This window comes from Melospiza melodia, chromosome Z (assembly GCF_035770615.1).
Source record: "Melospiza melodia melodia isolate bMelMel2 chromosome Z, bMelMel2.pri, whole genome shotgun sequence".
Taxonomy (NCBI): Eukaryota; Metazoa; Chordata; class Aves; order Passeriformes; family Passerellidae; genus Melospiza; species Melospiza melodia.
Window position 1 is genome coordinate 14,978,039 of NC_086226.1, and position 24,663 is coordinate 15,002,701.

General features: G+C 38.3%; 1 protein-coding gene across 5 annotated transcripts in view; it reads left to right on the top strand.

Annotated features, from left to right (window-relative positions):
- The window catches only part of SMC5 (structural maintenance of chromosomes 5), a 43,902-nt gene that overhangs the window by 16,934 nt on the left and 2,305 nt on the right, over positions 1-24,663 (top strand). Inside the window, exons 9-24 of one of the 5 annotated variants that reach the window (XR_010031028.1) lie at positions 34-289; positions 1,460-1,614; positions 4,122-4,235; positions 5,209-5,303; positions 5,500-5,632; positions 6,508-6,681; positions 6,811-6,980; positions 11,580-11,703; positions 12,882-13,004; positions 15,086-15,211; positions 15,854-15,949; positions 16,285-16,389; positions 16,601-16,720; positions 19,542-19,721; positions 19,809-19,904; positions 22,622-22,972. Coding sequence is in view for 4 of the 5 variants with exons in the window: in XM_063179654.1 (XP_063035724.1) it covers positions 34-289; positions 1,460-1,614; positions 4,122-4,235; positions 5,209-5,303; positions 5,500-5,632; positions 6,508-6,681; positions 6,811-6,980; positions 11,580-11,703; positions 12,882-13,004; positions 15,086-15,211; positions 15,854-15,949; positions 16,285-16,389; positions 16,601-16,720; positions 19,542-19,721; positions 19,809-19,904; positions 22,622-22,762 (2,208 nt within the window). In the remaining variant the exon portion in view is untranslated. Of the gene's footprint in view, positions 1-33; positions 290-1,459; positions 1,615-4,121; positions 4,236-5,208; positions 5,304-5,499; positions 5,633-6,507; positions 6,682-6,810; positions 6,981-11,579; positions 11,704-12,881; positions 13,005-15,085; positions 15,212-15,853; positions 15,950-16,284; positions 16,390-16,600; positions 16,721-19,541; positions 19,722-19,808; positions 19,905-22,621; positions 24,315-24,663 lie in introns of those variants that run through there. The other 4 variants (XM_063179654.1, XM_063179657.1, XM_063179656.1 and 1 more) reach the window with 4 other exon arrangements.

Consider the following 24,663-nt stretch of genomic DNA (forward strand, 5'->3'; position numbering starts at 1 on the left):
TCATTTCTTGTTCAAAATACTCCAAATTTTTAGATTGAAGAAATTAATCAGGCATTCAGAATGAAAAAAGATGAAGAAACAAACAGGAAGAAGAAAATACATCAAACTCAAGAAATAATAGAAGAGTGGCAGAGTGAACTGGAAACAATGGCAGACTGTGAGAATCTTCAGCCACAAATTGATGCTGTTAATACTGAGCTGAAAAAATTACAAGAAGAGAAAGCAAATATTGATAACGATGTTAGTGATCTAAGAGCAGAAAAAACCAACCAAGAGCGGGAAGAGAAAAGTAAGTTACTTAAGGTTTTTCTTTGTCAATTTATTTTATTACTTTAATGCATCTGCTTGTACAGAATCTCCTTGTCCTGCTGTAGTGAAATAATTCAAGGTGTTTACTTCAGCTACTACTTGTAGTTGGCCTACATGTATAGCAGTCCTCTCTCTTGTTAACAGCTTTATTAAAAGTAACAACCACTTTCAAAATTGAACAAGAAGATGCAAAATTAAAAATTGACCTTGAAACTATCCTTCAAGGAATCAGTATTTCTGATATCTGAGTAAGGAGAGTACTTTGGCATTTGGAGGTTTGGGGGATTTTTTGGTTAAAAAGGAAGGTCTGTAGTTAGCAGATTGTGAAAAGCAATCCCAAACTTGATGGAGAAAGCAGTTAGCTTTGAAGAGACAATATTTTAGCTACTTCATATATTGTATGTAGTATGTTAGCTGCAGATGCTGCAATTCTCCTTCTTAGATGAACTTTAATTCCAGAGTTTCTTTACATTAGTCCGGGATTTACAATTAGTCCTTTCTAATAAATGAAATAAAATTTAAAAACTGAAACTTGACAGCTAGTGAAGGTGTTATATACATATTCCTAAGTGAATGTTGCTCATTTGCACATACCTGTCTGGCAATCCAAGAACCCTAGAATCCAAGAAGAAACTGAGATAGGGAGTCCAGGTGACCTAGGGAAGGAGACACTATATTTTATCTTGAGTAGCACAAAATTCTCAGGTTCTGATCTCTGTCTCTTCTGAATAGTAGATGCTTTCATACACAGTCTCTTGTCATACATTTTGTTTTTTGCTAGCATGAAGTAACAGATATTTCACATTACTAGTCCTACTGTCTCTTTCTTCTGGGGAAGTTTTTTGTTTTTGATACAGAGGTAGGACAAGTCTTGAAAAAACATACTTCCATGGCAAAATTCATGTGTCTTTACTGTGCTTACCTTATTTTGTTAATCTTTGGATAAGTTTTTAATTCTATTTTAAGCTTTTATAGTTTTTTTTGATTTCTTCAGAAGTAGCAGCATCTCAATTCTGGAAAGAGAAACTTAGTTCTTTCCATTTACCAACAACCTTAGTTTTGGAGGAGTGTAGTCACTAGATACCAGAAAATGCTGGTTATAATGTGTACTTACTGTGGACTCTGTTTAAGACACTACCTTAAATTACAGGAATAATTGATCGCCTTGGACAACTTAATAATATAATGCATGTGAAGGAAGAGAAGCTTAAACAGAGGTTCCGAGACACGCACTCTGCTCTTATGTGGCTCAGAAACAACAAAGACAAGTTTAAAAAAAAAACTTGTGAACCCATGATGCTTGAAGTAAGAAGATTTACTTGCATATCACTCTGTAAACGGTTAGATTATGTATGTCTTGCAAGGCTTCAAGAATGACTGGGAGACTTTTGAGACACATCTTGGAATGTACTGCCAAGTACATGCAGGATATTCATAATTAGAATTCCATAGGCAATGTTGTAATTGAGTAAGGTGGGATGGCTCCTTTCCTCCACAAGAAGATGCCTGTTGCAGGCTTCCTCTGTGGTGCAACCAGTTATTATCCAATCTTACTACTTAAGTAGTTCTTAGTTGCTGCTTAAAAAAGCAGTTGCCAATTGAGTATCTGCCTTTACAGCGCAACCTGCTCAGCTGTGCTTACTTCCCTCTGTGATCTCGGAGTAGTTATTTTGTTTGCTCTACCCAGCAATCTAGAGACACAGAAATCAGTTGCTGGTTTTTTTTTGTGTTTTGGTTTGGTTTGATAATTCAAGTATGATCTAGAAATAGCAGGGCTAAATTTTCAAAGAGGATATTATTTTTTTTAGTGCGATACATGCTTGCAGTATATGCAGTATATAATGTGAAGAGGATGAAGATCTCCAGTTGCATTTTTCAGAATTGCAAACTTACTTAATATATTGCTACAATTTAAATTAGTATATCAGAATATTTATATACAAATTCTTACACTTGGTGCATGTACTAGGGCTGTTTAAAATTACTTTTGTTTAGAATAGAATCCCAAATATTTCTTGTTATCATTAGAACTTTGAATTCTCCCTGAAAGACCACATCAAGATAACTTTATAAATGCTTCAATAAAGATATCTTTACTTTTACATATGGCCTCATTAACCTCTGTGACATCAATTGATATGTGGATTTGTTTTCTCTCTGAGGTGTAACCCTGCCCATCAGTCAAGGCCCAGGCAGCTGCTCACTCACTGTCCCTGTTCAGAATTCAGTAGAGAATCAGAAGAGTAAAAGCTTAGACAGCTGATGGTATAGACAATTTAATAGGGAAAGCAAAAGCCATGCACATGAGGAAAGCAAAACAAGAAATTAAGTCACCATTTCCATGGATGGGCAGGTGTTCAGCCATCTCCAGGAGAGCTGGGCTCCATCCTGTGTGACAGTGACTTGGTGTCTTGGTTTTGGCCAAGGACAGGGTTAAATTTTGGTAATGCTTGAGAGGATGTGTGGCTGAGAGGGTGTGGCCAGACCCTAATTTGTTCCATATAACTGCACCTCTTTGCAGGGTGAGTGGTGGAAAGAGACTCTTGCTGTAATTTTGCCTTTCAGGTTGGGAGAAGTCACAGTGGGCAGTCAGCATTTGTTGGGGGTGTAAATTGTTAGTCTTACACCTTTTATTATTGAAATTGCTGCAGTTACTAGTTGCTTTCTTATCTTATTGCTCTTTCCAGTAAATTATTCTTATGTCAACCCATGATTTTTACCTTTTTTTGCCTCCAGTTTTCAACTCCATCCTGCTGGAGCAGGAGGCAGGGAGGGGACATGGGGAGCAAGCAGTGCCATGATTTTAATGGGCCTTCTAAATTGAAGAATACCATTCCTAAACTATGACGTTTCGGAAGCCATCACTCCAAGTGTACCTCCTTCCTCTCACATTGTATACTGAGGATGATGATCTGGAATATCCCTTTGGTCAGTTTGGGTCACCTGTTCTGGCTCTGTTTCTTCCCAGTCTCCATCATCCCTGCCCTACCACTGTGGCAGCACAAAGAGCAGAAAAGGCCTTGGCTTTGTGTAACCTGTGCTCAGAGATGACAACCATCTCTGTATAATGAACCCTCTGTTGAGCACAGGCCCAAAACACAGCCCCATACTGGCCACTGTGGAGAAAATTAACCCTACCTCAGCCAAAACCAGTACACTTTGGTATTATGTAAATTAGTCTGGTGTACTTAAAAATTCCAGCTTTCAAATTGCTGTTAACTGTACCCAGCCTTTCTCCGTTTTGAGATTATTAAATTGTGTAGTTCTCTGTAATTTTGCCTTTGTGTTTCATGTATAGTGACATGATGTTTAATTACTAGTCAAAGTCAACTGAAAACCAAAAACATTAACATTTCATTCAGATTTGGAAGGCTTCATCCATTTTAAGTATGTGGGGCATTTTTCTTAGGAATTCAAATGCACTTCAGCTTAAGGAGTGTAATGTTTTCTGTTGCTAATGGAAAAACCCTTACTAGTGCTGGAGCAGAGCCATTAGACATAAGATGGGGGTGGTTTCAATCGTAAGGCCAGGATGGAGCGGGAGAGGTGGTATGGTGAGAGATGGTGATAACTCCAGGAGTGCTGAAAATGGATATGGATGGCTAAAAATTAAGCACAGTGATCTGTGACTTACCATAGGTTTCCTCCCAAGAGAATTGGTTGCAAAAAAAGGCAAAGAAATATATTTTTAAAGACATCGTTCTTGGTTTCATTAACTATATGTGTGGATATCATCTTGATTATTTGAAGTGTTTTTTGGGATGTTAAGTTGAATTGTATTAAATCACTTGCTCATTACCTTTCTTTATTAGATCAATATGAAAGACAGTAGACATGCAAAATATGTTGAAAATCACATTTCATCCAATGACTTGAGGGCTTTCGTTTTTGAGTGTCAAGAAGATATGGAGACATTTCTGGTGGAGGCAAGTTGGCACCAATTTTGGAACTTTATTAAGTACTGAAGTAGGAACCCTGAACTTGGGAGTCTAGCGAGTAAATCTGTATGATAAATATCATAACAAGTGGATAATGTGTAGTGTTCAAAAATTTTCTTCAGAATTAAGGTTTCCTTAAACTTTAGACTAACTGGATAAATGTAGGACTATTAGAAGATGTGTTTTTTTTAGATTGTCTTCCTCCTTTCTTCCTTCCTTAAGGCAATAATCACTTAAGTAGAAAATACTGTGTACAAGAAAATGGGTAGAGCAGAAGTCTACAAATTTAGTACCAAAATTTTCCACTGCCCTTTGAATAAAGAGGCAGGAAGCATCTTTTGTGACATGCAGTGGTCTAAGCAGCAAATTAAGCTTGTTTTTTCATAGTTCTCTTGTCTCCTGAATCAGTGAGAAGATTGTTCCATTTGAAAGTCAGGCAGATGATGCAAGAGGAAAAAAGCAGAAAATACGTTATTAAACTGTCACAATATTTCCCAACTACAGTCAGCACAAAGGTGTATTTAGTGACAGACTGTCCTGCAGTTTTTGAAGACTCATCCACTCTTCATGGAAACTAACCACTTTTTTATACCTGAACAGTAGTAGTGATATCTGAAGTTCTGGGGGCGTATCTTGCTTGTGTGGTTGTGGAACTCAGTTCAAGGCTGCTTTAAACCAGCTCAACTGATCTTCACTCGTACAAGTAGCTCTTTAGACTGAGCACTTGCCCCTGGGTTTCTTTGATTGCTTTTATTTTCTCTAGCATATAGTGTTTTCAGGGACGTTAATAGAGTTTGCTTTTAGAGAACTTGGTTATTTCTGAGCCAGAGTGAATTTGTAAGTTCTTCCAGAGGTCATCAGTTGAAAATAATTCTGACTCTGAATCCGTAATTAATATTTTATTTGCACATGGTTTATTTTTCTGGTCTTTACCAAATAATCTAATATAATCTTATAATAGGTGCGTGATCGTCAGAATCTAAGAGTGAATGCTGTTTGTGCACCGGATAAATCATGTGCTGAAATTTTACCATCCAGACCTATTGAAGAATTACAGTATGTATCTGATTGTATTCGGATTGTTTTAAATGCAGTGGGTTTGTTTTGTTGCTATATATTAGAATTTTTTATGCAAATCAAATTATCACCAGTTTAGTTCTGGGTTAGTGGGACTTCTTTCTGACCCTTCAGTAACTTCAGCTTGCTTACCTGCTGAATTTGATTTGTGATGCTTACTTTATCTCTTCTCCAGCCGATACGGATTTTATTCATATTTACGAGAGTTATTTGATGCGCCTTCTCCTGTGATGAGTTACCTTTGTTACCAGTACCGTGTTCATGATGTTCCTGTGGGAACACAGAAGACCAGAGACATGATTGAAAGGGTAAAGTATCTGAAGAAGCATAAATGCACCTGTGGTGTGGAGTTTTATTTCAGAAGTTGTTTGGCAAGTAAACATGGAGAATGCAAAAAATTGCTTTAGCAATTTTATTTATCCTTTTTGTTTGCCTTGTAGAAGTGGGAACGCTTCATTATGGGCTAACATATTGCAAGACATTTTAACAAATTCAGTCAGCCTAATTATTTGCTAAGCCTAATTGACAGAATATAGCTGATGTTGCATAAATAAACTGAGCAACATTTTTAGTCAAATATAACTTATCCTGTGGAGGCTTTTTGCTGTTTCTGGTGTAGTGGACATATTTTATCTTTATGTATCTTGAGTTATGGTAAATCTTTGGTTATTTATAGTATCCTTTTTGATATGAAGCTTGTAAGACAAGTGGCTCTGGTATTTTTATGCCTTCTTTTTTCCTACAGACACATTTGCTTGACTAATACATTACAGCTCACCTTATGGTTTCGTCTATTAATTCTTTAGTACTTTGTTTCTTTATTACACGGGATACCTGTGCACCATGTTAGGTATCTGAAGTAAATACAATCCTTGTTCACTATGCAGTACCAATGCTAACAAATTTTCGTTGGTGTCTGTAATATCTTGACAATCAGACTTGTTTAATTAGTTATGGCACTATACTCCAACAGTATCTCAACAGTTCTTTGCTTACCAGTCTGAATTACAAGTGTAATGCTGCATTAAACTTAGCATCTTTTTGCAAAGGTTGTTAATAAGTAGGACCTGCAGAAGCTGAAGTTTTTTTTTACTGTGTTTATCAATCACACTTTTTCCTTGTTCTGAAAAGTATTGCCTTCAATAATGCTTTGGTCAGATTAATATTTTTCTGTATATCTTAGGTCATACAGGAAACCAATCTGAAGCAAATTTATACAGCAGAAGAAAGATATGTTATTAAAATGTCTTCTTACACAAAACAAACCATCACTAGTAACATATGCTTGAAGGATGCACAGTATCTCACTAGTTCAGTGGATACAGAGGAAAGGGGACAGTTGGAAAACCAGCGACAGGTACCAATGTATTTCTGTAACTGTGTATGTTGTGAACTTTTAGCCGTTTTATCCTGCATTAAGCAGAGCCTGCATATGTTAGTATGGCATGCAGTAAGGATGCTAGTGTTGCCTTTTCTTTTGTTTCAGGACATCAGTAATACGTTAAAGTCATTGGATGCACGTTTGACTGCACTGTTCGAGAGACAGAAACTTCTGGATCTCAAGGACAATAAACTCAGGCAGGAGAAGAAGGCACTTTTAGAGAAAGGAAACCGGAGGAGGCAGTTGGAATCAAAAATTGGTGTGAAGTATGATAGGTAGGAAACAAGCTATGTTATCTATGAAAAAATCTACAATATCTATGTTATCATTTTAAAAGCTGAGATTTTTTTGTTTTCTCTTAATACAGCATGCTTTTACCCTTAAAAAGTAACCAGTATTTGAGCATTAGGTACAGGTGATAATCAAGACAAGGAAGGTGTTTAGAAATTATGACAGTATCTGAGACAACATGTAGCAATGTTCCAGATGATTTTCTGTAATAAAATCATAGGATTCCAGTTAAATATCACTGCATGTATTTACTCAAATATTAGATTATTGTTCTAACTTTGTAGCACATATCTAGATAATGCCATAATGTGTATAAATGGTACTAAGTAAGCATGTCAGGGATTGAGTAAGGCCCCAGTTGTGCATAGTATCATTCATTACATATGTTTTGTTTTTGTGAGTCTCTGCAATTGGTTTTTCTGTTGCTGTTTGTCATAAGACATGAAGTCAAGGCATTTTTCAACTGGTATTTCATTTAAGCACACACTCCCAGTAGGCAGTGTAGACAACATTAACATCCAGTTTGGACCTTTCTTGTTTTAACCTAGGCACACGTCTATCAATTCTTCTACTGTGTACCTCATAAGAGAACTTTGTTCCATCCTGTCAGTGGTTTCTGTTGATACAGGGCTGTTTAGTCTCTTGTCTATGGTGAACAAACAGAGCACCTCATCCTGTGCTGTAGAGTGTGTGCTGTAGCCCCTGACCATCTTGATTGCCCTCTGGGTGAGGTTTTGCACAGTGGTCCAAACTGTGTGTAGTGCTAAACAGAGAGGAAAAATCACTTAACTTGCCTATGCTCCTATTCATACAGCCTGGTTTGCTGCCAGGGTGCGCTGCTTGCTTATGCACAGCTCATTGTCCAGCAGTGCTTCAGGTTCTTCTTTGTAGAGCGTTGCTGCAGTCAGTCTGTCATGAGCCTATATTACTGCCAGACCCACTGTCTTCACAGGACAGGACTCTGCATTTGTCTTTGCTGAATCTCACAAATGTTCTGTCAACTGCTTCCTCAGCTTCAGTAGACCTCTGTGAACAGCAGGCTTATTGCTCCCTCCCAGTAGTTCAGTGTCTAATAACCTAACAGCAGGGCCCTCTCTTTGCTCTTCCATGTGCCAGTGAAGGAGTCCTAAACAGGATAGGATCCAGAACATAATCCTTGGTACTGACTTCTGGGCAAGAGAAAACAAACCAAGAGTCGCCATAGAACCACATTTTTTTACCTATTTAGTCTTCAGTTAATCCAAACTGTGGTCTTGAAATTCAAATGCATGAGTGGTATGGGACACAGCACTCAAAAAATGAGAGAAATTCGTCAGGATCCAGCAAACTGAGAGGAAGATGAAGCTTATGCAGGTTAATGCTCCTCCTGCATGAATCCAGTAGTGGGGCTAACTGACTTCCCACTGGACACACACAGAACACATCTGAACAGCTTATGTGTATGTAATTACACACTGCACAATGGTCATACAGGGCAACTGGCTGGACAGATGCAACACTGGTGGTTGGGTCATGTTTGTACTGTGTCTGAGCAACATGAGATTACCCATAGATATGCACAGGTGCATTGTCTGTGCATATCTGTGGGCAGTGTGGATCCCGTTGGCAGCTGGTTCCAGACACTCTGAATCTGCGCAGTCAGTACCCCTAGACCTCTGTCTCCTGAACTGCTTGTACCTGGAAATGCAAACCCCTGAGGCTGTAGCCCTGCTTCTGTTGGCCTGTAGAGACTGCCTCCCTCGCCCATGTGTGCCTGCATGCTGAACTGGCTGTGACTCCCTAGTTTCCAGTAGCTCATTCTGTGGTCTTTGTCTCAGAGATACAGAGGTAGCCGCGACTCCCCCAGTTTGCACCCCATAGCCAGTACTCCTGTCATCTTACCCGTAAGCACATGCATGTGGCAGCAGTCTGTGTCAGCCAGGCTGATCCTCCAGTAGCCATTTCTTCCTGCGGTGTCACTCTTAGTGACTCACTTACTGTCTTGGCTCCTGGGCCACTTACTGTCTAGTGTGCTTTGGTCTTTATTAGGGATCAAACACTCTCTTGCACACTTGTACCGTGGTGCTGGCAGCAAGGACAATCACATCATCCCATGGTACACTTGCTCTGGTCTCCAGCCAGGTGCAGCCATCACAGACAAGCAGGTTTCCCCCTCTGACTTGTGATTTGACTACAATTGCTTGCACTTAGACTTCCAAACATGTGAGTGCCTGAGTAGAAAGCAAGAAAAGAGGGAGGAATGGAGTTGAGTAAAAAGTGAATGTGCCAATTGGGTGTGGCTGGACAAGGGTAGCAACCAGCCCACTATTTACATCTAAATGTCCCTCTTATCCTCATATTCCTCTGTTTTCCTATACGTGTTATTCTCCAACTTACTTAGTTCCTCCCTTTCCTACATTTTTTGCCCTCCTAAATATGTAATAGTAAGAGTCCTGTGCTTTTCTGCTGGATCCCATAATGTTTATTGTACAGCACAATGTCCAGCGCTATGCTGTTCTACAGGAGATGCAGAGGACTGGGCTGGGGGCTGAACAGCTTGGGAGGAGTCTCAGTGACAGCAGCTGATAGTGGCTTTTTGACTGCAGAGGTTGAAGGACTCTTCAGTCAGGGACAGTAATGTTACCCTCTACAGACTGAGGTTTCTTTTGGCACTGAATTGATGACTAGTGAAGCTGGAGGACTTGGCCTTTAGGAACAAAGATTCAGAGCACTCTCTACTGAGATAACAGCAAAATTGTCAGAAACAAGGCGTCTCCTTATGTTATATAATTACTTTTTTATTTAGATATCTTCTATATCATAAATAGGAACACAGTTTTGTCTCCTCTATATAATTTTTACACACTGCTGCTTCAAAAAGATATCCATGTGTTCATGAGCTTCAGTGAACAATTGGTAACCCTGGTGAACCTTCACAGGACTTGGCCAGCAGTGAGGCTGCTCAGCCACAGTGACAAATTTGGGTTACTCGGTATCCCACAAATACACTGTGGCATGTTTGGTGCATTCCCAGTACTGCTAATGCAAACAGAAATGCCCACTAAAATGTGAAAGAGCCACAAAACCACAGGCTTTCCAGATGAACTGCAGTCAGTGGAGAATAAGTGGTTTCTTAAAGAGGAAGGAGGCTGGAATGGTGGTGTGACTGTCTCTTTGCCAGGACAGCTGTTGCCAAAGGTTGTGCCGCCACTTAAATTAAGGTAGAGGACTGCTGTTGGAGTCACAGACAGGCATGTGTTCACTCATTTTCTGTGTGATACTCCTGTAGACTTACTTGACTATAGTATTTTCAGATACTACTTTTGCATTTCAGAGCCTGAAATTTCATGAGAGCTGTATCATTGCCTGGAGGAGTGGATTTTTGATTTATTTCAGTTACTTTTTTGGTTTGTAACATAACCTGTAGGTGTGGTTCTTAGGGACATAGTTTAATGAAGAATCTGGCAGTGTTAGGTTGGTGTTTGGACTAAATGATCTTAAGGTCTTTTCCAGCCCAACCAATTCTGTGATTCAGTTGTGGTGCAAGAAGGCAACCTCCTCAGTCCAAAGGGGACCTTGGGTGTTGACTAGATTGATTGGTTTCACACCTGGACACTGGTATTGAGACTGTCCTGGGACAGGGTGTCCCTTTCTCTGAGTCCTGAGTTTGCATTCCCATCTGCTCCCATGGCCCTGTGCTCCTCTGAGCTTGTGGAAATGGGCATTTCATGGACTCGTGGCTCATGTGGTAGGCCTGGGTGTAGCCAAGATGCAGGGTATTATTTGGACTTCTGGCAGCTTCTGTTGTCTCTTTCGTATGTGTGGAGGTGAGCTTCTGTCAGGTGCCCTAACAGGAAGCTAAAATTGACGTAAGTAGCAACAGCTTGGTCTCAGTCACCCCATTGTTTTACAGTTGGTTCACGAGGTATGGCATGCCCTTTGTAAATGCTTGATGAATCTCCATGATCACCTTCTCCATTATGCCCCTAGAATTGCTTCCTGAAGGGACTTGTTTTACTGTTTTCTCAGGGATCGAAGCGAGAATGACCAGTTTGTAGTTTCCTGTATCATCCTCTTGGCCTGTTCAGCAGTTTTGAAAAATCTCCAAATGCTTTGCAGCTCACTAAATACCATGGTTCCTCTTCCATGTTCCGAAGCTCTATAACAAGTGAAAACTCTGTTTTTCTTCACTGAGACAAGGATATATTTATTTTTTGGCTAGACTACGTAACAAGAATTAAGTAAACTTCCTGAACTCACCTGTGTTGTATTGTTACAAAGAGGTATCAGAAGAAGAAAAGTTCATTCCTTACACGTTTTTTTTTTTCTCGGATTTGAAATTTACAGAAGTAAAGGACTATGCTTGCACAATTATGCTGTTAGTGGCCAAAAGTGGAGTTTCTTTAACTGCTACTTGTTTTGTCTGTTGTATTTCTTTGGTTTAAAGTGCATAGGCTGGGAATGCCTCCGGTATGTTTGGAATGTTTATGATTATAAATTCCTATTCTTGCTAACTGTTGGTTTGTCATCAAGTGTAGGAACGTTTGTGTTTTAGTATGATTTATTTTTAATCACAATGAATCAAATATTGATTCCTCCCATAGTTTAAGACAGCTGGAACAAGATGCTATTGACCTAGAGAAGGAATTTCAGCTGGCAAATGTAAAAATCAAAGAAATAAATAAACAGAAAGCCGAACTTGTTACTGAACTGATGCATCTCATAAAGGTATGTATTTTTAACTTGGTATGTGTTCCGCTTTTGTGAAGAGTCCAGTTCTTGTAATTTAAGTGGGAAGCCTGCAACATTTGTTACTGTCAATGTTTTCAAGCTAGCTTTCCTAATTATTGAATAATATTAACTTTTTCCATTTTTCATCTCCTAATTTTTTTAAGTTGGTATTTCTGATAATTATTTTGAAATTGCTTAAGAGAATTGTAAATGAATAAACTTTTTCCTCTGCCCAGCTTCATACTGTAGAAACTTTGTGTTAAAATGACAAATAGTGAAGAACCTTAGCTCACCACTGTAGTCAGATGCTAGCACCCTCAAGACTTCATCTTGTAGATCCCCTAGGTCTACAGTAGAAACCTTTTTCCCTTCTATTAAGGGAGAGGATTAATTTGTATTTATGTGCTGATCATAAAGACATGATAAACAGTTGCTTTCAATGGCCTATAATTGTGGCTACCCTTTAGACAGTAAAAAATGTGTTGATGGTTTTGAAGCCTCTGGACTGTTGCTGAGGCTGACTTGTTTGAAAAAAACCCAGATGTTTTAATGTCAATGTCATGAAATCAGATTCTAGTGATCATTAAAGTCTGTTACGTAACTGCCCAAACACAGCCTTGTTTAGTTGTCATGTGCTGTTCCAGTTAAGACATCAGATATAAGGGTTTCTGTGCAACTTGTCAGTCAACTGCACTGTCATTACAAGATGTGTATGTCTTTTGTGTGTATTTTTGACCTTTTCCCTCCCTGTGTGGCATATGATGTCCACCGATATCCACGTGTTGGATTATTCTCTCTGAGTAACAGTTGAGATGGCCTTAGCTCTTACATTTCACATGATAGTATATAGTGAGAAGGGAATGAGAATGGGGTAAGGGAGGGTTGATGTAAAATTGTGGGTTGAAAGTAGACGTGTATATGTATCTACATATGTGTATTTATATCTATTTGGTGGAAATTATATATGTATCTGTAGATACTTAAAAGTACATGTGGACTGTACCTCTTAAAGAACTTGGGTCACCACTTTTCATTGAATTTGATAGCAGTATTGATGACCTGAGCACAGTGTGAAATTGTATGCTATGACTAAAAGGATGGGTATTTTCTCAAGTAGTGATTATATCAGTTTTGAGTCTGGTGAAAAAAAACATACTTTCTTTTCCTGTGTGTAGAGGATCATACCATTGAACGTCGACAAAGTAGATCTGGCTTTTCAGATGACCAGGGTGACTGCTAAGAAGAACAGACTACAATCAGAGTACAAGGCAGGAACTGTACAGCTAAGAGCTGCACAGGTAACAATATATATGGATATTGGGATATCTACTATGAAAATGTCTCATTGGGAAGCCTTTATGCTGTTGAAAAGGATGCTTCTGTGTCTTTGTTTAGAAGTGGCTGTTAGTACTGCTAAATATTTAGCCTTGATTTCTGTGGTTTGACTTCAGCCTCTTCATTTAAAGCAGAACACTAGCTTTGCCATCCTCAGTTAAGACAGCTAAGCTGCTGTGAAAATGTGCCACTTAGTCATCTTATCCTGGATCCTTTTATTGTAGTAAGAAATGTGTAAACTCTTCTTTGTATAACAAAGCCATGAACGTCATGTCAGTAATGTGTATTGTCACTGGGAAACTCATGTAATGTTTCTAGTTGTCTCTGCACACATCTTCATCATTTAGGGAGAAGCCTGGGCTGGTACAGTTAGATATCTGGTCAGATTGGTAGACAGGATTTGTGATTTGTAACATTCTGATAATTCTTAAAAATTGCCTCCTTCCTAGTGAATGGCGTGTGAGTAAAGTGGAGTCCCATTGAGGCCCCCTCAAGAAACCAACAGGAACATTGCCACATACTTTCTAATGTATAGAAGAAATAAGGAATCAAAGCTTGTGTATTTATATTTGTCTAAATTTTATTTTGTATGTGGGCATTGACAGTAAACTGGCAAAGTTGAGTGAAAATTGAGAATTGACTTGCTGAATTGTCAGTGCGTTTACTAGTACATGCTTGATATTAACATCAAATATCTGTTGCTTTCTAGTTTTTCTGTCACATACTGAAGTTTCTCCTGCCAACTATATATTTTCCTTTTCACTGAAGAATTTTACTTACGATAATTTGGATCAGGCATGTTCAATCTGTTGAATATTGAATCTGTTTCAGATTTTAAGTGCCTACAGATCAACTTGAACTCTTGTTTCATGCAGCTCTGCAGACCTCCCTTCAAGTGGGAGCTCTTTATACAATTGAGAATTGAGATTCCCCACTTCAGTTGATTCAGAATTGATTTGGGCTCTGAAAATGATCAAATACATAAAATTTACGCTTCTTGTAGAAAAAAAGTATGGGTGACTCTCACAGGATCTTTTGCCTTCATTATCATGTCAGAATATTTCAGATGAAGCCATTTGACTTTTAAATTTGTGGGATCCAAAAAACAGGGCATATGCGGATATCCAGAAGAAGGTAACTTGTGCTGTACAATAGCATTTATGCTAATTCAGTATAACTTGAAATCTTGGCTGGAAAGAAAAGGAAGGATGTCCTCCCTTTACTGTTTTATCTGTACAGCTCTAATGCCAGTCCTTGCAACCCTCCTCTGCAATGGACTTCATGAAGTAGAAGAGAAGGTCTAAAAAAGGCCTCTTCTAAAAGCTTTCCAACCTTTCTGAAAGCACCAGCTCAGTATAGAAAAATATTTTTACAGTTTGTTTGTGGAGATTGTGAAATGCTTATCCATAATGCAACGATCTTTTGTGTAGTGCTTAGTGGAGAGGGAGGGAAGAACAAGGTTTTTTTGAGTTTATAGCTGCTGAGAACAGGTAACTAGCTTGTGTGAGATGATCACTAATGATCATACCCATTATTACAACTTCTGTTGTATTTAGTAAATAACAATCAGTTACAGTTACAGAAAGTAATATGAGTGACTGTCAGTGTCTATGTCCTATTTTTAAATCTGTGAAACAAGTATTTCTCTAGCTGTGTGATTTCAAACGAAAACTGAATTTTTTTCACCACTGGAGGGCTCCTATATTTAGCTGAAGTACACAACAGTAAAACTTGGGAAGATAACTCTTGAATCTACATGCACATTTACTAAGCTGAGAGAAAAGAAATTTAGGTATTTCTGAAGAGCTTGCTTTTGATCCATTTACCTTGGTATCTGTTGACTTGATGAGCAGAGATGTATAATGAGTTTTGGTTAGTTGAAGCAAATTGTTTTGATATTTTAATAGTCTGGTTTCACCTACTTTTTCTGTTTCAGATGTTGTTTATTGCTAGTGTGCTAGAGTTAGCTCTGGAAATTCACAATAATACTTTAAAAAAAAAGATAGTGGTGATTTTTAAAAATATCTTTTAATATTTCTAACAGCAACGTCTTCATGAACTGGATAATAAGAAGCAACATCTTTATGACAAGTGCAGGGAACTGATGAAACAGGCTCAACACATCTGCAGATTGCGTCCAGATCAAGATTTTCCAGAAGAATTTAAAGTTGTATGTGCAAAAAGAAAATTTCATGCATCTCTTGAATTTCTGACTTCTCCTGCAATGTATTTTTTTTTTTTTCACTAGAAGGCTCCTAGTAAAGGATTATGTGTACTTCTGTTACTCTCATTAGCCTTTGAAACCTTTTTCAGCACATTTGCAATAATGCTGAAATACCCTTTGACTACTACTTTGTTTTGTGCGCAGGGGAGAGAAATGTGACTTCAATTGAAATCCACAGTCTTGTGTTCACAGAAATAAAGAGAGGCCATATTTTTCTACCTTCCTGCTCTAATGGAGCAACATCAAAGAACTGAGTTCTGAACCCACCCTCTCAGGAGTATTCATTTGCATGACTTATCTAGCATAGTCCATGTCTTACACTGAATCTCTGAGTATCTGTGCCTGCACAGTTTAGACGACTGAAGAGCAACTGATTATGTCTCTTAATTATGTAACCTTCGAACCTTCTTTCTTGGTCCAGAATAGTTAGTGGGGGAATCATGCTATGTTAAATCTTGAGTATCTGACACCCTGATTGAAAGTAACAAAATAGTTTATGGTTTATCCAGTTGTGGTTTTTTTTTTTAAAGAAAACTTCAGCCCTTCACTAGTATTGCTTTGTAACATGTGCAATCCTTTGTCTTGTAGGCTTTTCAGACTCTTCCAAACACATTGGAGGAAATTGATGCTTTTCTGAATGAAGAGAAAACCAGGGCTTCCTGTTTCACAGGCCTCAGTAGTTCGGTGTGTTCATTGCTTTCCCTCCCCCTCTACCCACACTGTACTTGTTTCCCACTTTCAGTATAATAAGCTAGACAGTATGAACAATGTGCTGTAAATGCCAGATTCTGCATCTACTCTGATTTAAGGTAGGTTCTTTAAAAAAAAAGATGTTGCAATAATCTGAGAGAAACCAAGCTTTACTGTTTCCTTGCTTAAAATTAGAAATCTGTTTTGTTTAGTGTGCAGTGCAGTAGTCTGCAGTTATGTTTGAACAGTATTGATGCAGTGTGGTATTTTTACAGTCAGAGTTACAATTAGCAAATATTTTGCTGACTGCTTGTTTTTTGTTCTGGCAGGTTGTTGAAGAATACAATAAGCAAACACAAGAAATACAGCAGTTAACAGAGTATCTAGAGGAAAAGAGAAATGAGTTGAATAACTATAAGCAAAACATTTCACAGGTAATAGCTCAAGTTACTACTTTATCATTATTATAATTCTATGTTCTTGTAAGAGTGTATGTACAGAAATAAATGGTAACATTTCAGATTGTTTTGAGTGTAAATGGAGATGCTAACTTCCCTAATTACGATGGTTTTTTCAGTGTAAATGCTATTTCCAAGGGAAAATTCAGGTCTTAAATTGATTTTACATGGATATGTCTGTTTTTAGATCAAAGAAAAATGGATAAACCTCTTGAAAGTGATGATTGAACAAATTAATGAAAAGTTCAGTAAGTTCTTTAGTTCTATGCAGTGTGTTGGTGAAGTTGATCTTCATAAGGAAAATGAGGTATGATTGATTTTTCATATAACATGCATATTTTCTTGCATAATGTTTTGATCATATATTGCTAGAGAAAAAAACCAAGTTGTCCTGTGGAGATGTTTTTTTTAAAAGCACTGAACTTTTACTCAACACTTTCAGTATACTAGAACGGACTTATCAGTCTGATTGAAGGCAAGTGAGTCTTTATCCAAATGACTAGGACTTCACCTCCTGGCTTTTGAAATTGGCCTGCAACTTACAAAGCTTCGTTAGAAACACTGTATTTACTTAGCTGTTACTCAGATTTATTAAGCTCATTATTTAATTCTGAATTTTCAGCTAACTTTTGTCCTTTATTATCATCTAAATATTCTGTTACTAGGCGTTGAATTGATTTGCTTCTACATGTAGTTACTACTGGAGTCTGAGGCCATTTATGTGTTCTGAAAGCAGCTGTCATTTGGCCCATCCTGTTGCCTTCTCTAACTTTTATAGGTAGGGGTTACCTCTGGTGAAGAGTTAAAGCATCAGTAGAACTTGGGGAGAAGTATTCAGTGCAGTGAACTGGAGAGGGAAATTTGGTAGTTCGTGTTAAATTGATCACTGAAATGATGATGTCAAGATTCTTGTATGTTAACACATAGACTGCACAGTAGTGAAATTTAACACATTTTTTTTCTGACTTTTATTTTTTTGTTGTAATTTACTCAAGCAGCTTTTCTTAAAATAGCGGTGGTAGTTATTACTTAGGGCAGAAGAGTGACTGGTAAGGCTCTTCATTTGAACTACATAAAAATGTTTACCTGTAGAATAGTAATATGAAAAAATAGAGCATTAAAACACAGACTTTTCAGGTCTTTTGACAGTTACCTCGACAGATCTATATTACACAAAAACTCTGTTTTGGATAAAAGTAGGTTGAAAGAGAGAACACAGAAGGAACAGTAAAGCTATTTAAAAGCAAAAGGCCTGTGGAGTGCCTTTCTGAATCTCTTCTTTGGAAGGTCTTGCTTTTCTATAGCAAAGATGTCACAAATAGTTTTAAGAGATTAGCTAGCAGTACTGTGCCAGTGAGTAAAACTTCTTTCCTCAAGGGATCAGTGGCCACAGTCTAGAAGGGTGAATAATCTCCTCTCAAGTTTGCACTCCTTGGTGTTCTCTGCAGGAGAATCTTTTGCCTTTCCTGTAGATAAGAAGAGAGAGACTCTTGAGGTTGACTTACTTTTTATTAGAGATATTTCTGTGACACTGAAGTTCAAGCCTCTGTTAGTCTGCCTTATAGAAATCTTGAGGTCTGTGGATGTGCTTGGTGACACTACCTGCTGTCACCATTGGATAAGAAGAGGAATTGGACATTAGGAGGAACTTCTTTACAGAAAATGTGATTAAACATGGAGTGGACTGGGGAGGGAGGTGATGGAGTCACCATCCCTGGAGATGCTTAAGGAACGACTGGACAGAGCACTCAGTGCCGTGGTCTGTTTCCCAGATTGGTGTTCAGTCACAGGTTGGGCTCTGGTCTCAGAGGCCTCTTCCAGCCGTAGCGACTCTGTGATACTGTGTGAAACACTTCACTGGGTTCTTTCTTAATGTTCTAGCAGAAGCCTCTCTTCCTCTGGGAACAGTCTGACTTCCCTTGGTAACACAGTAGCCAGAATTCCTACTGCTAGCCATGATAACATTCAGATTCCTCGATTCACTACAAGGAGTTTTGAGCATCATTTTTGTCAGGTTTTGGAAAATCTCTCAGTTATACAAACGGGTATTCAAAATACACAACTGTGTGGCAGTTGTCAAGGTCTGACTGATGCCATTGTGGCTGTGTTTCACAGCAATCTTTTTAATTTGGTTTGCTAGCCTGTATTTTCACTTTTTCAAACCTACTTTTGCCAGTGCATCTGAAATTACAGTGGGCTTAGAGACCTTAGATTCTGGGGTTTATTTCTCCTTACGTGAAATTGTAATCAGAACAATTCACAGAATAACAAATCAGTTGGAAGGGCTCAGAAGGATCATCAAGTCCAGCTCTTAAGTAAATGGCCCATACAGGGATTGAACTCAAAACTTCATGTTGTTAGTATCATACTCTGACCAACCAAGTGAACTCCGTGGCCACTGAACACAGCTTCAGCAATCCTAGAGAGTCCTCTGGAGATTTCCTTTTCATCTTAAGCATGAATGCATTTCATTTTATGGTCCTTCTTTTGAGTCACCTCTGTTATCCTGACACCTTGCATCATTGGCTGAGGCTGCTGCCAAGTTTCACTTTCCTGTTAAAGAAAAGCCAGCACTGGAATCCTTGTGTGTGATTTTCCCATTGAAGTATAAAAAGGAAATGGCTGTCCTGGATTTGGACAGTAGTGGTTGATGGATTTTGAACTGCTTGTACTTAAACAGGTTCAGATTGGTACACAGCCTACACACACACCATTACTCCGCTGGTCAAATTGATAGTATCCTAAGGTTTTTTTTTTTAATTATTAATGGGATTTATAGGGCCATTGCTTTCTTCTTTTTCTGTCCAAGATTTTTATTTTCTTCTTCATGTTCTTACTGCATATAAAAACTTTTCTTAACAGGAATTAATAAATCATAGTCATGAAAAGGGAATGGTGTTGGAAATTCTGTAACAAAAGTAGACATGGAGGAAAAGAATAATTAAGGAAAACAAATGAAATAGGATTAATATATGTAGATGAACCAGAATTAATATCTTGATTTTAAGTTGATCCTGAGTAGTTGATAGACCCATGTACATTTGTATAAATACCCTGTAATTTGCATGTCATTGTAAAATAAGCTATAATAAAAAGAAAATTAGTTTTAAAGGTACTGGCTTTCACAGGAGGAGTATGAGAAGTATGGAATTCGCATTAGAGTCAAATTCCACAGTAGCACTGAACTTCATGAATTGACTCCGTATTATCATAGTGGAGGTGAGAAAACTGTTTCCACTATGTTGTACCTGATGGCTCTGCAAGAACTCAACAGATGTCCCTTCAGGGTTGTTGATGAAATAAATCAGGTGAGAATCAATGGTGTGGTATTGCTCTTTCTGTGTACAGATGCTTATGATGTAGTGGAGAGAACAGACTTTTTTTTTTCTTTTCAGGGAATGGATCCAACAAATGAGAGAAGAGTTTTTGAAATGGTTGTGGAAACTGCTTGTAAAAAAAGGACATCTCAGTACTTCCTCATTACACCAAAGGTGTGTGGCAGAAAATTAAATAGGAAGCGTCAAGTGTAGGAGAGTGGAATTTGGTGTGATAATACACCAATAAACGCTGTATAACTTACCTGTGTTTTACCTAAGAAATTTGGATTAAAGAGAGTATTTGTCCATTTTAAGGACAGTCAGGCAAGAATTCAGACAACTTAGACCAAGGCTCATCTCAGAAGCCTGCTCTGGAGTTGTGGCCCCCACTGGAACTATCATGTGTTAGCCACCAGTGGACAGGGTTACCATGGAAAAGGCTGTAAAAGGTAATGCCTCTGTCTAACACAAAATTCAGACTGTAACAGAGACCAACTTCCAGACAAGTCAGATGAGGACACTGGAGGAGGAGCAGGCTAGTGCTGCTGACATCAGAACTAGAGGAGTCCCACATGATTACTTGAATAATTTTCCTGTATTAATCTGAGATTTAGAGGCCCGGAAAAGATGAGATCTGTGCTCTGAGAGTGACCAGTTTAATGGTACTCCTCAGTCAAAATTTAAATAAAGGCAGTTAACTTACTAGTCATGCAGTGATGCAGTGCCAAGTCTTGAAAGGGGTAAATAAGGTGGCTGTCCACCTGCGCCATTAACAGAGACTAATGTTATGTTGAACTTGATCCAAGACAAATTGAAACAGTAAATATTACTTGTACACCAGGGAGACAAGCAGTCAGTAAGTGTGCTGGTTTTCATTAAGATATCACTCTTGTATCGCTTTATACACTGTATTTTAGAAAATCTGGCTGATACGTCCTGTTTTTTCAGTAAGTAGCAATGGAAGGGTCTGAGTAAGGCCCCCTCATAGCATTTACCTTGCTGTAAGGAGATGGAAGGTAATGCTTGCTGTTCCTTCTGATCTTGCGGTATGCTTACCTCCATGCAGTTTGGTCGTTTCCTGACCACATTACTTCTTTGTTGCTCTGTGTTACCTGTTCCCTTTTGTCTTCTTGTGATTCTTACTGAATCAGGTTTTCCATGCACTCTCCTGCTTAGAGAAAGAACAGCATGATCTGGATGTTGAAAGATAGCTCAACTAACTAATGCTTCCCAAATTTAAGGAGTTGCAGAAAATTGCTGTCTGGGGTCCAGAGTTTGTTGTGAAAGTTGAGTCTGTTGTCAAATTACTAAGAATAGAGACAGGCAAAATTTGAGTCTGCAGAGCTAACCAGGAAAGATCAAAATTAAAATGAGAGAGCATAATTTAAAAAATCTTCAAACTTTAAAAAAACAAAAAAGTCAGCATCATGGTAATAGGGAACTTGAGGACTATGTTGCAGCATTATTCAGCAACAAGAAACAGGGTTATGAAGAGGTGGCTGAAGTGCCTCCTTCCCTCTTTCCTCCATAAGCTGGTGACATGACAAGTTACAATAGCCTGTCACAAGAAAAATTAGTGAGAGAGCACATTGTGTAAAGGTTGACTTGATTGAGAGTGTTTGTGTGGGCTGCATCAGAGGATCATTAAAAAGGCAGCCCAGGGTGGGCTGAGAAAGCCAGACTCTACTCTTCATGGCTTACCTGCAGTTCCTGAGCCCCTGCTATATGTCACCACTTACTAGAAAGTGTGACAGTTTGTCTAACCAAGCCAAGTTCCATGTGTGTACCCAGTGGATACAGGAAAAACTGCAACCCTGTTTTTCAGTGTGTTGACACCTCCTGTGGTTGTATTTTTAAGCAAGCTGCAGAGGGAAGTGGTATAATTTAATATGCAGTAAAGTTGATTGGGAATACTGTATTTTGAGTAGTTGTGATCCGCTGTCATAGTAGATGAACTGAATATGTTCTTAGAAGTGGGTTTGAAAGTTAGTGTTTTTAATACAAATCTGGTGAAATGTTATGTTTATTAAACATACAAATAACTCCCATGTTGGGAGTTAATCCTTTTTTTGCTGTAAAGTGAAATTCTGAATAATCTTAGGTTAGGTAAATTTTATCAAAACCAGGATTCATTTCAGTACAGACAAACAAAAAATTTGTATTTAAGTGAGAAAAATCAACAACAGCATCTGGTGTAATGCCTAAATGACTGGGGAGAGGGAAGTGACAAGTTGAGCATCAGTTGCAGGTAAATTGTTCAATGTCATCCTGAGCACTGCTTATAATCTGTGGTTTGCATGACATCTTTGTCTGCTAGGCTTGTCTGCTAGGCTTGTGTTTGGCACAGTTTGGATTATCGTAAGTATCCAGCTTTGGCTGTTACACTTCAGAAAAGTAGTACAGGCGCTGGACTTACTCCAGAAGGTAGCAGTGCAACTTGTAAGTAATTTTGATCATTCTGAGTTTCCACTAATGGAAATTGCTTAGCTCAGAGAAGGACAAGGCTGAAAAGAGACATAGATTTACTTGGGTACAATTACTGTCACCTGTCCTGCCCTGGGGAAAAAAGGGAAAAACATTATTCTGTGCCCACAGAGGAGTGGAGGTATTCTCTGGATACAGTAAAAAAGCAATGAGGTCGATGGCAGCAAGAAGGTGCAGATTAGATATGAAAATTTTCCTCTAATAAGAATAGCCATGCACAGAAATTGGCTGAAGAGTGAGTCCCTTTGAGGGGGTTTCTAGGAACAAATACACTTCATTTCTCAGGTTGTAATCCTAGTATAGTGATATTTTTGAGATCTCAGGTTTTTCATAGATCTTATTCAGCTTTTTTAGATAATGGGGAACATCTAGCCATTTTGACTTTTGTTTCTGTATTTTTCCACCAGCTCCTGCAGAATCTCACTTACAATGACAGGATGACTGTGCTGTTTGTCTACAATGGACCTTTTATGCTGGAGACATACAAATGGAACCTAAAGCGCTTCAAGAAACGGCAGCGGCGCCTTTCAAACATGACTGAATCTTAATTCTGCAGAAGTATTTTATATATCTTTATTGAAACATCTGGCTTTCAAGAATTCAGAAATTGTCAAAGAGGAAAACCCTCAAAAAATTGATGATTGTGAACTTTGGTTCTTAAAACTTACACAAATGTTTGACGGATTTGAAATGCATGGTTTTCTTTTTCAAGTCTTTCATAGTGATAATTTTCTCCAGATAACCTACTTTTCTCAAATGTAGGTGTAAATAAAAAATTTCCTTTTTTTTTTATATTCTGTCAGCTAATGCAACATCAGAAGTGCATGTAGTTTTTCTAGGTTATCCTGGACTTATTCTGTGACTGTTGGTTTTCTAGAAGTTGGGGATATTTTTCCAAAAATTGGAATTTGCTTTTGGTAAATAATTTTACTTTACCTCAGATGTGGGTATTGTCCCATTTCCCTATTGAAATGCAATTACTTAAAATTACTTCAGGTGATCTGTAGAAAAAGAGTGGTTTGTAATGGTTTGTTTTGTAAAAATAAACCTGAAATTAATATAAATAATATTATTATATGAATATATTAATTTTGAGGAAATACTTTGTCTCAAAATTAACAAATATAGTAACATTTCATTTTGTAGTGTTCTAATAATAAGGTTTTCTTGCAAATCTTTTAGCAAGGAGGCCAACAGAATTCCAGGTCTTCCTGAAACAGTGAGCCTAGTGAGTTTGCAGAAGTAAAACTAAGCAATCTATAATTTCTTGTGTGTTTTTCAAAGTAAAACTTCATACATTTTGGGTGATAGAGAAAATAGTGGTGCAGATTTGACATGTAAGTTTAAACCCCAGGAGGATTTTACAAGGGGTCAGCTGCATTGGAGTGACTGTACAGTCAATTGCTTTTCAACAGAAAGCCATAAAAATGTTTAATAGAGTGTTGGCCATAAATGTTAAGCATTTGGAAATGTATATTACAACAGCATGTTGAAGACCTAAAATAAAGTCCTGATTATTAACTATTAAATAAGTAAAATTCAGCAATTTGGTATCTGCTTTCAGTGGATGTTTTTCTTAACAGCATCCTGGCCGTTAACTTTGCTAGTTAAACTGGTATTTCAGGCTTTGATATTCATGCATTCAAAATAAAATAACCCACTACAAAATAAGAGCTAGAATCTGGCAGGTTTTAGGTGTTAAAGAGGAAGTATTGTAACTGTTCCTTTGAAGAGATAGATGAGCCCTCAGTGCAGCAGAGAACCATACATTGTTGTTACTGCAGGCCAGTGTTAGTCAGTGGAGTTGTGTGACTGTGAAATGAGCTCCTGGAGCAGTTTCTATGATGATTAGTGTCCCAACACATGTACTGAACAGAAGATACAAAAGTGTGGAAACTCAGGCTGTGATCTAGAGTTAATTTGGGAACCAGAGTATCCTTGACATAATTGAGGCTACAGGCCTATCTGTCTGTCCACTGTATTGAAAGCTCTTGGTTTTAGAAGTAGTCTTCAAAATTTTCTGTTACTGGGGAGTTTGTTGCTCTTACTGTTCATTTTCCTATCTCATTTTTGTTTACAGTAAATAGTTCTTATCTCTCAGCCTGTGATCTTTGCCTTTTGTGCCTCCAGTTCTCTCCAGCGCACACTCCCCCTGCAGGGGGAGGGGAAAATTGAACAAGAGAGTGGTGTCTGGTTTGGAGAGTCTTGAGGGGGCAAAAACTGGGGAGTGCCATTCCTAAACAGGCAAATTCCAGACAGGTTGGCACAGTGTCTGATGGGAGGTGTCTGACAGAAGAGCTACAGCATGGGAAGCAGGGGAGGGGGAACCTTGGCACTCTAGCTTCTCTGTAAATAACTGAGCCAGAATTACTCTTTTCACTTGTTGCACACTAAAACACAGTGTCCAAAATTACTTTTCCTGGAACTTTTTGTAATGGAAGCCCTTTTC